This window comes from Cyprinus carpio, chromosome A17 (genome assembly GCF_018340385.1).
Source record: "Cyprinus carpio isolate SPL01 chromosome A17, ASM1834038v1, whole genome shotgun sequence".
NCBI lineage: Eukaryota > Metazoa > Chordata > Actinopteri > Cypriniformes > Cyprinidae > Cyprinus > Cyprinus carpio.
Window position 1 is genome coordinate 22,562,737 of NC_056588.1, and position 16,031 is coordinate 22,578,767.

Consider the following 16,031-nt stretch of genomic DNA (forward strand, 5'->3'; position numbering starts at 1 on the left):
TTTGAGTCTCAGGTCCGGCAGGGTGGGGGGAGTGAATGACCAGCACTCTCTTCCACCCTCAATACCACGACTGAGATGAGACCCTTGAGCAAGACACTGAATCCCCAACTGCTTCCCAAGCACCGCAGCAATATGGCTGCCAACTGCTCCAGGTGTGTGTTCACTACTGTGTGTGTGCACTTGGATGGGTTACATGCAGAGCACAAATTCCAGGTATGGTTCACCATACTCAGCCACACGTCACATTCACTTTCAATTAATCCCAAATGCAGTGCTACACAACATGTGGACGGCAGGCCACATTCACCCTCGGACCACTTTGTTGTGGCTGGTGTGATATGATCATCAAACAAATGTAAATATTACATGATCAAATTACTTTCACTATTAGACCTCCCACACTCTCTTTTTTTTTTTTTTTTTTTGCTTTGAGAACTTTCTGCTTTCGTTATTATACTGTACGTTCAAAGTCCAGACCGGCGATTTTTCTAAAAATGTACTGGAATCAGCAGTTGAAGTCAATTAGGATAATTCTGATATTAGAACAGAATATATTGTTGTGGAAAAACTTGTAAAGATTTTATGAAATCATTTAAAACTATGATTTAAACAACTTTACAGTTCAAGTCATATGAGATTTGACAGTTTTATGAAATAATAAACCTTACATTTCTGCCTAATCTGTGATTATGTATGCTAGATGTAATTTATCTGAACAAAAATTAAAGATGGGCTGAATGAAAATGCAAATCTGACGGTAGGTGGTGATTTTGGAAAATCAGAAATACAGTGGTTACCCTGGACACATCATATGTAAAGCAGCACTGCACTTATAAACACTAATTTTAGGCATCATACGGAGGTAAGATGAAAAGAAAATGCCATTGAAACATTTCTGAAAACAGTAAGATATTCATTCACATAATTGCAAATCACGTGAATGTCCTATTTCAATGTCAGAAAGGACAAATTTCTCAGAAAGCTGACAGGATCGACCTTACCTCTTTCGCCTCTCCTCCATCTGGCTTGAAAGTGATGATGTATTTGCGAACAGCGCCGGGTGCATCATCCCAGTCCAGCTGCATGGTGCTGTGGGTGATGTCTGTGATCCTCAACTCACCAGATGGAGGAATAGGCACTACAGAGAAGGGAGAGATACAAAAAAAAAAACAGACAAACAAACGATGAGAAACAAATAGGCCAGCTAAACATCCCTGCTGAGGGGAAGACAGCCCTAGTGCCACCTACGGGTCACCCCCTGATCAGAGAGGGGGTCACTGGCGTAATCGCCGAACAGGCTGAAGACGGAAACGCTGTAGGCCGTGTTGGGACGAAGTTTCTTCAGCTGGACATCAGTAACTGTTCCTTTCACACGCATCTGTGAAAGTCAACCACATCACAAATGAAAGGGATGGTGGACTTGATCAAGGGAACATAATGGAAAAAATGCTGACCAAGCTGAACCAGCATAAATTTCCAAGATAGTTTATGAATGGATGTAGATGCTGAACCAGGGTTATTACCACTAATTAAATCTATTCAAAACCAATGAACAAACAAACAAATATCAGTGATTACTAAAAAAGCTATCAGTGATACTAAAATAACACTAGGCTGAACTCAGTTCTCGTGGCCATGATGTCAACCAAAATGAAAATCATTTCAGAGAAGAAAGAGTTACAAAGTTACCATGAAGAAAAATGGCCAAAAAGTAAATAAGTTTCATTCTGATTTCATGTTGATGTAAAGCTATTCAAGAAAAGGGTGCAGAAATGCAGGGGATAAATATCCAAAACACAACATTCGCTGGTCTTTTCAGCAGGATAGTTTTAGCACAAATACCTATAAATCCTTTCTACCGTTTTCTATAATGTTAGAAATTACGATTTCAGTCTTAACTGAGATATTTCATTTTGTATCCCAACAGCACAAAAAAAGATTTTCATACTTCCAGAACAAATATCTAAACATTCCTAAATCATGATGACTTTATTATATATTTAAATATATTTTTTTATTGCGTTTTTGTTTAAAACAAGGAAAAATAAAGTTCTTACCCTATTGGGATTTGTTCTTTTTCTAAACAAACTTTTTGGACATTTTTCATAAAACAAGACTTAATTTTGCTTCTCATGAATGTTTCTGTGTCTACCGACTACAACATAAACTCTAAGCATATTCTCTCCCCCCACCCACCCACAAACGAAAATAAAAATTGAAGAGCAATTCTGAAACATCTGCTTTCTTAGACAAGCCCTGTGGACATCAGATTCAGGCCAGAACTGACGTCGAGACCTCTGGGTCATCTCAATATGAGAAATACTTGAAAGAGAAACTGTCCTAACAAGCCCCACAGCGCTAATGAGCTGTTATTCTGAACCCAATAAATGTAGACCTGCCACCTGTGGTATCTATAATGTCTCCAAAAATGCTTTCCATTTCCTCTTTCTGCTACAGTATGTCACAGTTGTTGACAGATTTGAGCTGCATAGCACCATTGGGTTCCCATTAGAACATTTATTCTGTTCCAGTAAGTCCAGATGAAAACTATTAGCACATTTTGTGTTTATTTTTGTAAATATTCAGCTTCAAGACTGGACTTTCCAAAAGGCTGACTAACTAGATGCGGCGGGACAGCAGACTGGGCAGTGGTTGAAATGTGTGGCGTCACCGTACCTCCTGCTCCACAGAGGGTTCAGTGCCATTAAGGGCGCTGTAGAGAAGCATGTAGCCTGTGGCCCCTTCGGCCGCATCCCATCTCACATTCATGGTGGTGGAGCGCTCTTTGTAGATGTTCATGTTCCTCACAGCGCTGAGAGGCACTACAGAGGGGAACATGACTTTTCTCTCTTTCTCTTGTGCAATTTGATCCCTGACTATCCATCTAAGCAGACTGAAGCTCGAATGGGAACATGGAAGCATTCCGGATGGAATGATGGATGTGTGACAAGATGGAATGGAATGCCATGAGAGACAATGGTTGGATGAGAATAATCATGGGGTACTCACGTGATGGAAATGAATGACAGACAGACAAACAGATATGCAAATGTCGACACACAGACAAGAAATGAAATAATTGCCTGACACTTTGCGGTGCAAAGCAGCATCATGCTGTATGAAACATGGTTACATTCAGAGCGCTGTGAAAGGAATGATGACGTTAGGGTTAAGTCATAATGTAAATTAAAAATAATAAATGTGGCAAAAAAGGGTACAGCAGCATTAGCACATACACACTGCATAGCATTTTATTTGCAGTAACTGGCTAAACATCACAAAATCATTTTTAAACAGTAAAATTTCACTTCACAGAGATATTCTCACAAAACCTGACAAGAACTCAATAGCATTTAAGGAAAAATATAGGAAATGACACTTTGCAGATAAAAATTAAGAGCCTTTTCAGTACCATTACAGTTCTTGTATTGACACATTATTTAAAAGAATCACTTCATTTCATCTGTTGGTAAGATTTCTTCATGTTTTTCAAAGAAGTGTCTTATCCTCACCAAGGCTGCATTAAAAACATCGAAAACACAGTAAAACAGAAATATTGTGAAATACCACAATATTTTAAAATGTAATTAATTCCTGTGATCAAAGCTGAATTTTCTTCAGTGTCACACGATCCTTCAGAAATATGCTGATTTGCTGTTTCAAAAACTTTTCTTATAATCAATGCTGAAAAAAGTTGTGCTGCTTCATATTTTTGCAGAAGTCATGATACAGTTTTATTTTTCAGGATTCTCTGATGAATAGAAAGTTTGATGGATAGGAAGTTGAAAAGAACAGCACTTATTTTAAACATTTTATAACTTTATAAATGTCTTTACTGTCACTTTTGATCAATTTAATGCATCCTTGCTGAATAAAAGTATTACTTAATTCATTATTATTATTTTAAATTAGACATGTTTTTGTGAGATTCACCCAAGTATTGTATGATACAATACTTACTAAAGTGTCTATCTTTGTATTGTGGCAGTACCATGGTAAAGTAATGGTGTGAGACTGTAATACCACTGCTATTGAATGATTACTGCATTCAAATATCATGGTATTTCCATGGTACTCCAAGGTACTTTTAAGAATATTGTAGTATTACTGTATAAACTGTCCAAAAACAAGGCATTACAATGCAGTAAACTGTATTACTATGGTATATAGAAGTGCAGAACCATATCCTCATTAATATGTACTTCTAAAACAACAATTGCATTTGTCAGTTATGCAAACAATGAATGATTTTCAGTGTTTTTTTGGTGTTCAGAAACATATTGTTGAGGAATTGGCTCTGGCTGTTCTGGTGTGGAGTGGATTGTGGGTAAATGCATACTTACATGTTGTCTCCGAGCCTTTGAGGGGGTCGCTGCTGTCCTCTCCCACCACTGAGTGAACTTTCACTATGTACTCCGTCAGCGGAGTGAGTCTCTCCAAGACCACAGTCGTCACCGTCCCGTCGACAAGCAACTGCAACAGAGGAACAGAAGAAAAGTGAGAACTCACAAGAACAGGACATGACTGTGTTTGCAAAGAAGACTCATTAATCAAACTTAGCCTTTTCAAATTGTCTCCGGATAGTTTTGGCTCAACATGAAATGCATCAAGCCTCACTTAGTCTTTCTTTGCTCTTTCTTGCTGTTAATGTGCATTGCTTTAAGAGCTTTAGATGAGTTGCACAATAAAGTTTAGTACTTAGGGTCGCTTCAAATCCTTAAACCTAATAATAGGCAATAGTAATTGTGATGCTTTTCAAACATGTGACGTGTTCATACCTTTTGTGGTTCTCCTCCTGCAGTGCTCACATACTCTATTCTGTACTTCTCCACGGGGTCATCGGGGCCGACCCAGGTGGCACGGAAGGAGTAATGGGTCACTTCTGAGGTCGTTAGATCAGTGGGTGGCTCGGGGCCTCCTCCTATAAGGGGTAATGATGGTGATTAGGGTTTAACCTTTGACCCCTCACATGCTCCAACATTAGACTGTCACATCAGGGCTGTTTCTGAGCAAATTTGAATTTAGTAAACAAACACAACGGAGCTCAGAGAAGTCAATGTTACTATGAAGATGACAATACAGCATTACACATAACACAGCCGAGTTGGATGTGCTACATTCAAAGATTTATGTATAATCAATGATAAGTCAAGGTTTTTGTATTGTACATGTTTTTTGGTTTTTTTTTTTTACACTTACATTCACAATGAGTCTATAGCTCTGAGAGTTTCTGATTGTCAAAAACGTTTTTGCTTCAAATCAGATTTGGAATTTTGTAATAGTATGATCATCTCAGAGCTGGTTGTTTTGGTCCATGACAGGACTCATATTTTACATGTATCATATTTTACTTTGCTACACTGAACAATACTCTAACAATACTCTAATGAGTCTTCAAATGGGAGAAGATACTATTAATCAGTCATAAACTCAAGTACGGAGAATATTAGCAGTGTTATGTCTTTTTTTCTCCAGGTTATTTCTAAACTGGGCTACCTCTAGCAGTTTTTTGTTGTTGTTGTTGTTGGTGGTGGTGGTGGTGGAGCCTGTAACATCTGTCTGCGCATGGATCGAGTTTCAGCATGTCAAAGTTTCACCAAGGAAAGGTCAAAGCATTCAGGTATTTAAATTTCGTGAAAAAGAAAAAGAAAGGGAAAGACTAATTCTTGAAGCTTTTAGGACATAGCTATGGATGGCACCCCATCAACCCCGTCGCTGACATAATGACACTGCATTTATCCACCATTCACCACATTTAAGTAGTGTGTATCATTAGCCTAAGGACTTTTTAAAAATGAGGTTGATCAGAAATACAGGTAACACTTTATTTGGATAGTCCAATTTAGGCATTCTACCAACAATAAGTAACTTTGCATTCACTAGACTGTCTGCTTGATGTAATGTAATATAATATACAGATGTAAGGCAACATAAAAGCCAGACTAAATTATGCCTGCTCTGACCCAGCTCAACACCTAGTATTAAAGTATTCAACTGTGATTTTTGTGTAAATGCATTCATGCCACCTCCGAGCAGCATTAAACAATCTTTTTTTTTGTAAAGATGCCTAAAATGCCGCATCAGTTACACATCAGTGTAAATTTGGCATTAGACCTTCATTCTCATATAGATCGCCCACTTTTCACAGTCCAGTCCATTTTTCCCTCTACATTTTTTCTTATTTGCATATCCCTTTTCCATTAGAAAATACTGTATCTTTCAGCCTCATTGTTTTAGCGAGTGTGACCTCAGTAATACCTGGACCCTTGACACTGTTACACAGGTTGTTTGTCAGGTCGTCCACGATGTCCAGCAGGAAGTAGAAGTCAGCCACGTTGTACATGTGGATGTCAGGTACAGGTGGACCGATGTCATCGGGATCGGAAGCAATGGTTCTCAGCTCATTCTCATCTGCGTTCTTCACACCTGGAGATCAAAACCACAAAAGACACATTAAAGCCCAAATACACTCATTATCCATTGTCTTTCAGTGACTATTCATATCAGATCAAGTTCTTACCAATGGCATACAGCTCAATGCCCTGGTCGCGCAGGTTCTGAGGGTTTACCGTGATGTCATCCTGAGATTTGCCATCAGTAACCAGGACGCCGATCTTCCGAGAGTTCGGACGCATTCCAACATTAGGCTTGAAATTGTTCTGAAGGATGTAGTTTAAAGCAAGGCCTGCGGAATAAGAGAATATTGGTAATATTAGTCTAAATACACAATACGAGCAGTCAACCTACTGAAGACCAGTATTGACCATATAAAGCTACTGTATCATATTTGATATGCAAATTTATATGGCCTCTAAAGGATTGACAGGATAAAAACCTTGCTGAAAAAAAATGCCTTCTGTCGTCTGATTAATAGCTTATACTTTTTTGCAAGTAAAAGCCCTTTTAATGTAATTGTACAAACTTCCACCTTCAGCTCGTGCTTCACGTGTCTTTTTGCTGTGTAATCTTTACTAATTTTTTATAAAGTGCACATAAGAATAACTTTTATATAGTTAGTAATACAAGGTAAGATAAACACTTGACTGAAGAAACCTTTTACTTGATTATCAATAAATTACATTGTAGAAAAATGTTTAAATGTGAGTCTCAAATATGATCATCACTCAATCATTATTGTATTGCATTGCATTATATGTTTTGATCATTTAAATATCATATTACTAAGACATATTTTGGGAGATAGAGTGAAAACCTATATTAAGAACCAATTAATGTCAGTAGTCTACTGTTATGTAGATCTCATTGATTTACATACATCTTATTTTTTTAGTCACAAAAATATCAACATCTGCATCAAATTGCATATTTTTGCTTAGTTTGGGTCTCTGAATAAAACTGAGGTGTTTTTCCTTCACAAGTTTGAGCTCCATTATTCTTACTCTATTTTACTATGAGAGCCATAAAACTTGATGTATCAATTATAATACCCAACAAAAAAACACATGCAAAGATTTTTTTTTTCTTTAGATATTTTCTAAGGATTCAATAAACTGCTCCATTTTTTAAATTGGTGCTGCAAGCATCAACATAACAAGTGGAAGACAAACTTTCAATACAAACTTGAGGATTTCACCACAAATCTGTCACGGTAGGAAATCCATTGTTTCCTCCGTGTCATGTTTTGTGTTTGTTGTTGTACTCACGTAGTCTCCATGTGCTCGTTTGGTTGATTGTTGTCACCTGTGTGTTGATTGTCTCGCTCCAGCTGATCCTCATCTCCACTCAGCTACATATACTCACTCATCTCTCTGTCTGTTGTCAGATCCTCATTCATGTCTCCACTTCCTAGTTGGTTTACCGTCTTCCGTGTTCGTGTGCTGGATTGTGTTCGTGTTGTCGTCTTCGTGTCAGTGTTCCGGTCTGTTCCTGGTTTCATCCATTGACCGTCTTCACCTTCACCTGCGACTTCACCATCCAGCTCTTCTCACGCCACCGTAGACCTTCGTTTCCATTGCCTACATTCTGGACTCTGATATCAATAAACTTCTTCTGATTGCCTGCAATTGCTTCCTCCTCTTTTACGAGCCGTCACAGTAGGATCTGACCATCATGGAAGCAGCAGGCGATCGCTCCCCATCTCATCTAGAGGAGTTTTTGCAGAGAGCCGTTGATCGCATGGATCGCCAAGACAAGGCGATAGATGAGATGGGTCGAGCTTTCCAAGCAATGGTGACGAAGGTGTCCGAGCTCGCTCTCCAGGCTCAACGACAACAACAACCGCCACCCGCTGCGCCTCCCACGCCACCCACACCGCCGATCGTCTCCGGAGGGATTTCCCAGTCCGAACCACGCCTCCCCATCCCTGAGAAATATGCGGGTGAGCCAAAGTTTTGTCGATCATTTCTGTCTCATTGTTCTCTGCACTTCGCCCTGCAGCCCCGCACGTTTTCACACCGAGGAAATGAGGGTGGCATTCGTCTTGTCACTACTGACGGGGAGGGCTGCCCTCTGGGGGACGGCGGTGTGTGGGAGAACCAAGACAGCTGCTGTGCCTCGTTCCACGCCCTTTTCGGAGGAGATGAGACGGGTCTTCGACCGCTCCGTCGCCGGGAGGGAGGCGGCTAGACTTCTCACGGACCTACGTCAGGAAGACAGGTCTGTAGCCGACTATTCTATTGAGTTCCGCACCCTGGCGGCGGAGTGTAAGTGGAACGAAGAGAGGCGCAGTGGGATCACTTCCTGCATGGGTTGGCTGACCGCATCCAACAGGAGATCCGCGCCGTCGAGCTCCCCACTTCTCTCAATGGCCTGATCGACCTCACCATCAGAGTAGACAACCGACTCGACCAAGCCGCCAGACGGAGGGGGAGAGCAGTTCTCGCGACCAGACCGGAGGCTCAGCGTCAGCGCTCAGAGGTTGCGGTCAGCCCACCGGGAGATCTTGAACCCATGCAGGTGGGGCGAGCTCGGCTCTCCCGGGAGGAGAGGATCAGGCGGAGATCCCTGGGACTATGTTTATACTGCGGCAGCCAAGAACATCACATCCAGCGCTGTCCGGGTAAAAGACCAAGCCCGATAGTAAAACGGAGGCTACTATCGGGTGGGATCTCTGCCAGGAAGACCTCATCTACATCGACACTCCTTCCGGTGAGTCTACGGTGGTCCACCCACGCACTCGATCATCACGCATTGTTGGATTCTGGGGCAGAGGGTAGTTTCATGGACTGTAAGTTGGCTACTAAACTCAACATTCCTCTCACCTCCCTCAAACACCCCATTGCACCTTTTGCACTCAATGGACACAGACTGCCAGTCATCACACAGACCACTGTACCGGTTTCTCTCATCACATCTGGCAACCATACGGAGGAGATTTCATTTTACATCACGGACTCACCTCAATCCCCCATTGTTCTAGGTCACACCTGGCTCCAGAAACACAACCCCAGGATCGATTGGCGCCTCGGATCTGTGGTTAGCTGGAGCGAGGAGTGTCATTGTCTTGTCTTTTGTCTGCTGGTGTTAATGTTTCTGAGTCTGTGTTTCAGGGGGAAGCAGTGGATTTGGCTAACGTGACCGCGGAGTACCACGACCTGAAGGAGGTGTTCAGTAAGTCTCGGGCTGATTCTCTTCCTCCTCATCGTCCCTATGACTGTGCGATAGAGTTATTGCCAGGAACTTCTCCGCCTAAGGGCAAGTTATATTCTTTGTCTATTCCAGAGACGGCGGCCATGGAGAAATATATATCCAGTTCTCTAGCAACGGGGTTCATCCGCCCTTCTTCTTCTCCAGCGGGGGCGGGGGTTCTTTTTTGTGGGAAAGAAGGACGGATCCTTGCGACCTTGCATTGACTACCGAGGGCTGAACAACATAACGGTAAAGAATACCTATCCTTTGCCGCTTATGTCTTCAGCTTTTGAGAGGTTGCAGGGAGCGTCCGTTTTCACTAAATTGGACTTACGTAATGCTTATCATTTGGTCCGCATCAGGGAGGGGGATGAGTGGAAGACTGCCTTTAACACCCCTAGAGGCCATTTTGAGTACTGCGTGATGCCTTTCGGGCTAACGAACTCGCCGGCAGTCTTCCAAGCACTCGTTAATGACGTGTTGCGAGACATGGTCGATCTGTTCATATATGTTTACCTGGATGACATATTGATTTTTTTTCTTCGTCTCTCCAGGAACACGTGCAAACACGTACGACGAGTGCTTCTGCGGTTGCTAGAGAATGGATTGTTTGTCAAGGCGGAGAAATGCGTTTTTCATGCACAGTCTGTTTCTTTTCTAGGACACATCATTTCGACTGAGGGTGTTCGCATGGATCCTGAGAAGGTTAAGGCTGTGGTAAATTGGCCATCCCCAGAGTCTCGCAAGGGCCCTGCAGAGATTTCTGGGGTTCGCCAATTTTTACCGGCGTTTCATTCGCAATTTCAGCCAACTAGCCGCTCCTCTGACCGCCTTGACCTCCCCTAGTTTGACGTTCAGGTGGTCAAACGCAGCCGAGGCTGCGTTTGCCAAACTGAAAAGCTGCTTTGTTTCAGCTCCCATTCTCGTCACCCCTGATCGCTCACGTCAATTCATAGTGGAGGTCGACGCGTCAGAGGTGGGGGTAGGAGCAGTGTTGTCCCAACGCGCATCCTCAGACGGAAAGGTGCATCCTTGCGCGTATTATTCTCACCGTTTATCTCCTGCAGAGGTTAATTATGACATTGGCAATCGAGAGTTGTTGGCAGTCAAACTTGCACTGGAAGAATGGCGTCACTGGCTTGAAAGGGTCGGGTGTACCTTTCATTGTATGGACGGACCATAAGAATCTCGAATACATTAGAACCGCCAAAAGACTTAACTCCAGGCAGGCTCGGTGGGCATTGTTTTTCGGGTCGTTTCGATTTTACACTTTCTTACCGGCCGGGTTCCAAAAACATCAAACCCGATGCTTTATCCCGTCTTTTTGAGCGTTCCGATCGTACTGCTACTCCCGAGCCCATTTTACCGGGGACCATCATTATCTCCGCGCTCAGATGGGAGGTCGAATCGAAGGTGTTGACTGCCTTAGAAGGGGGTAACGCCCCCGGCTCGTTGCCCACCGAACCGATTGTTTGTGCCGGAGGGGTTACGGTCAGACGTTCTCCAGTGGGGTCATTGTTCCAGTGTTGCTTGTCATCCAGGGGTTAGTAGAACTAGGTTTCTAGTCAAGCAACGATTTTGGTGGCCTGGTATGGCTCGTGACGTCCACGACTTCGTCTTGGCTTGTTCAGTTTGCGCTATTGGTAAGACTTCCAATCGACCTCCAGATGGGTTACTCTTACCGCTGTCTGTCCCTTCGAGACCCTGGTCCCACATTTCGCTAGATTTCATTACCGCCCTCCCGCCCTCTAAGGGCAATACGGTGATTTTAACCGTAGTGGACCGGTTCTCGAAGGCGACTCATTTTATTCCCTTGCCCAAATTACCATCAGCCAAGGAAACAGCGGTAGCTGTCATTGACCACGTCTTCCGTATACATGGCCTTCCGACAGACGTGGTTTCTGACAGGGGTCCCCAATTTGTGTCCAAATTTTGGCGAGAATTTTGTAAATTGTTAGGAGCGACTGTTAGTCTTTCTTCCGGGTTCCATCCCCAGAGCAATGGTCAAAGCGAGCGAGCCAATCAGGATGTCGAAAGGGTTTTGCGATGTTTGGCTTCCAATAATCCTTCGACCTGGTGTCAGCAACTCTCAATTGTGGAGTACGCACACAATTCTTTACCAGTGTCATCTACGGGCATGTCTCCATTTAAGTGTAGTTTAGGGTACCAACCACCTAATTTTGTCAGTACGGAATCCGAGGTTTCGGTCCCCTCCGCACACGCACTAGTCCAGAGGTGTCACCGCACCTGGACCAGAGCTCGAAGAGCTCTGCTCCAGGCTAGGTCGCGCACCAAGGCTAAGGCCGATCGCCACCGGTCGAAGCCTCCCCGTTACGTCGTCGGTCAAAGAGTGTGGCTTTCAACCAGAATATTCAGATGCGTTCCGTTTCGAATAAGCTTGCTCCCAAATTTATTGGCCCGTTTTCTGTTACCAAAATCATTAATCCGGTAACAGTGCGTCTTAGCCTTCCTCCGGCGTACAGGAGGGTTCATCCCGTGTTCCATGTGTCCAAAATTAAAACCGTGTGATTTTTCCCGTCTTAACCCGCCTGCCCCGGTTTCCCCCCCCGCCTCGTATCGTTAATGGGGAAACCACATATTTGGTTAATCGTATTCTGGACTCTAGACGGAGGGGACGCGGATTTCAGTACTTGGTGGATTGGGAAGGTTACGGTCCGGAGGAGAGAAGGTGGGTTCCGGCTCGGGGACATACTGGATCACCGCCTTATTGATGATTACAATCTACAGGGTAAAGCAGGCTGGGAACGTCAGGTGACGTCCTAGGGGAGGGGGTACTGTCACGGTAGGAGATCCATTGTTTCCTCCGTGTCATGTTTTGTGTTTGTTGTTGTACTCACGTAGTCTCCATGTGCTCGTTTGGTTGATTGTTGTCACCTGTGTGTTGATTGTCTCGCTCCAGCTGATCCTCATCTCCACTCAGCTACATATACTCACTCATCTCTCTGTCTGTTGTCAGATCCTCATTCATGTCTCCACTTCCTAGTTGGTTTACCGTCTTCCGTGTTCGTGTGCTGGATTGTGTTCGTGTTGTCGTCTTCGTGTCAGTGTTCCGGTCTGTTCCTGGTTTTCATCCATTGACCGTCTTCACCTTCACCTGCGACTTCACCATCCAGCTCTTCTCACGCCACCGTAGACCTTCGTTTCCATTGCCTACATTCTGGACTCTGATATCAATAAACTTCTTCTGATTGCCTGCAATTGCTTCCTCCTCTTTTACGAGCCGTCACAAAATCAAGTGTGTTTGGTCTGACATATAGATCAGAATAAAATATGATCTACCAGTCAGAGTGTTTCCTCCTTTGTAGGGTAGACTGGCCACGGCATCCAGCAGCTCTTTTCTGGTTCTGTGAGTGTTTAGGTGCCACTCAGTCTTTGGGTCTCCACTGTACTGTGCCAGACCTATAAACGGACAAATACAGTGTTTATGAATAAACACATAAGAAGATGCCATTGCTCAGAAGTTTCTCTTTTATAGTTCAAAAGACCTAATATATATATATATACACACACACATTTTTTTATCCTAAAATGTTTGAAGAGCAGTAAAAAATTTATAAGAAACAAATGTGACCCTGGATCACAAAACCAGTCTTAAGTGTCAATTTTTCAAAACTGAGATGAATACATCATCTGTAAGCTGAATAAATAAGCTTCTCATTGATGTATGGTTTGTTAGGATAAGACAATATTTGGCCAAGATACAACTATTTCAATATCTGGAATCTGAGGGTGCAAAAAAACAAACAAACATACATATATATATATTGAGAAAATCACCTTTAAAATTGTCCAAATGAAGTTCTTAGCAATGCATAGTACTAATCAATAAATTAAGTTTTGCTGTATCTACAGTAGGCAATTTACAAAATATCTTCATGGAACATGATCTTTACTTAATATACTAATGATTTTTGGCATAAAAGACCCATACAATGTATTTTTGGCTATTGCTACAAATATACCCCAGAGACTTAAGACTGGTTTGTGCTCAAGGGACACATATGAGAGAATATTTGACATCCAGTATGAGTACACAGCTATAATACATAATTTAGCAGATCATTTGGTTTTGGAGATTATACTGAGATCTGATTTTGATTAGAGAATGTAGTATCCTGATTACTCAATCAAAGATTTAGACATTTTTGTGATATCTTCTGAAACTCTAAAGCACACATATGAGATGACAAGCGTCTTTTTCTCAGGAGAAATCAACATCTGAGAAACTTGAGACTTGAGAGAGAATTCAAAAGAAAGAATTGAGATGTTTTGTGATTTTTCTTTCCTGTGCATGGCACTTAGTTGTGGATCTTCTCACTTTGGATACAGGATAAATTTCTCTTACCAATCTGGACACGATCCGGCCCGATGTCAAAGGCACCCACCATGCGACCAATGAAAGACCTTATGGTCTTGAAGTTCAGACGACCAATGCTCCAAGATCCATCAACAAGCAGGACAATATCAGCCTGGGCTGTGGTTTTGCACATTACCTCTGTTTGACCAGAGAACAATTCAGTCAGTTATCATAAAATGAATAATAATGAAAATAAGAATTAAACTTGCAAGCAGATGTAAACATCAAAATGTGATTTGTAATAAAGGATGAAGAGATTAGACATACTTCAACACACAAAACATTCACACAATCATGCAAACATGACAAAACTGTTTATTTGGCATTTTGGAAACACTCATTTTTTTTTTTTACATTTTATGTTAAAATAAAATCCATTTCTGTAAGATATGTCTTTGTCTGTGTCCCATCTTGCTGTCTCTCCAGACACCTGAATGAAGGGAAAAGAGGGGAAAGTGCCGCCCGTCTGGCCCTGCTCAAAAAACAACATGTTGCATAATTGTCTGATTTATAGATCATTCCCTAAAGCAAAAAAAGAAAAAAGAAAAAGATAATATTCAATGGATATAGCCAGCTAATATGTTTAAAATGCTGTGGTTATTATGTTTATAAACTGTGTTATCTAGACATACCTGTGTGGGAATTTCTATCTAAGGCTTTAAAAGAGATTTATTAGCCAAAAACAGGTGCTTATCCTCCATTGTAATATGGAATACTCACATTTAAGTTATGACCCTTGTACCCTAAAACACTAAAGCCAGGAACATACTTTAGGCAAGTCAGCAAACACAGAAGCAAACCGGTCATCTACCCCCGCACGCCAAAATAAAAATACAAGATATTAAAAATATATGCCTTAAATTAAAGATTTAACTTTTAACAGGCTAATGAAAAACACAATCAATATTCAGCAACCTTCCTCTCTGTACTATTATAAAGATACAGTGAAATGCTCTTTGTAATGGAAGATGAAAAATAAAATGTCTGTGAATAACTGAAAGGAAAGACAAAGGTGAGTGTCCTTAAGCCTCAAAAATCCAAAATACAGTAAAAACAGTTATATTATGAAATAATATTACAATTTAGAAGTAATGTTTTCTTTATTGAATATTTTAAAAAGTGATTATAAATGTATTGCTGTGATCAAAGCTGTATTTTCAGCATTTCAGCATTTCAATTACTCAAGTATTCAGTGTCACATGATTCTTCAGAAATCATTCTAATATGCTGATTCAATCAGCATTTCTCACTTTTTGCTGCATCAAATGTTTGTGGAAACCATGATACATTATTTTCAATTATTTTCATGATACAAAGTCGAAAAGAACAGTATTTTATTTGAAATAGAAATCTTATGTAATATTATACATTCAATTTAATAAATTTAATATGCATTTGCTAAATAAAAGTATTCATTTAATTAAAATTATAATAATAATAATACTGACCCCAAACTTTTGAATGCTAGTGGATGTGTTAATACATAGTGGAGCCAAAATATAATACTGAAAATCTGCTATAGAAAATATATTTTAACACTGTAAATAACCTGAAGATTTTAGAAATTAAACCATTCAACTTTTATATATATAATGAGAAAAATATAATATAATGGGAACCAGTGTTAACCATGTCCCAATATTTCCATAGAACTAGTCCAAAAAGTCACAGTATTGGTGGCGTTTTTATTTTTATTTTTTATTTTTTTGTTAGTGCGTGTCACATGCAATGACAAGCTGAGTGTTAAACCTCAGAGCTCTAGTCTGGGAATATTTGCTTTTCCCTCTCCTGCCGGTGTCAGTCACCCGACCCTCACCATCGGATCTGTTTCCAATTAGGAGAAACATTCCAGACAAGGGTCAGCCGACCACGTGGCAAAGCTTTCATTCTCTGTATCACTTTTTTCCGTTGTAAAGCATTAGTAATTGTGAGCAGATAATCTTCCTCGCTCTTGAAATTCAAGAGTCCTTCCATGCAAAGCGGCAGAGACATGGCTACCATGTGGCGCAGTCACCCTGTCTGCTCTTTCACAACACAATTAGCTGTGCTGAAAGGTATTTGCCAT

General features: G+C 41.4%; 1 protein-coding gene across 1 annotated transcript in view; it reads right to left on the reverse strand.

Annotated features, from left to right (window-relative positions):
- LOC109098004 (collagen alpha-1(XII) chain-like) overlaps window positions 1–16,031 on the reverse strand; it is a 75,916-nt gene that overhangs the window by 37,993 nt on the left and 21,892 nt on the right. The window contains 9 exon segments of the mRNA XM_042774577.1: window positions 1,002–1,138; window positions 1,249–1,378; window positions 2,677–2,822; window positions 4,344–4,473; window positions 4,779–4,921; window positions 6,259–6,426; window positions 6,521–6,685; window positions 12,889–13,008; window positions 13,955–14,104. Of these exon segments, the coding sequence (XP_042630511.1) occupies window positions 1,002–1,138; window positions 1,249–1,378; window positions 2,677–2,822; window positions 4,344–4,473; window positions 4,779–4,921; window positions 6,259–6,426; window positions 6,521–6,685; window positions 12,889–13,008; window positions 13,955–14,104 (1,289 nt within the window).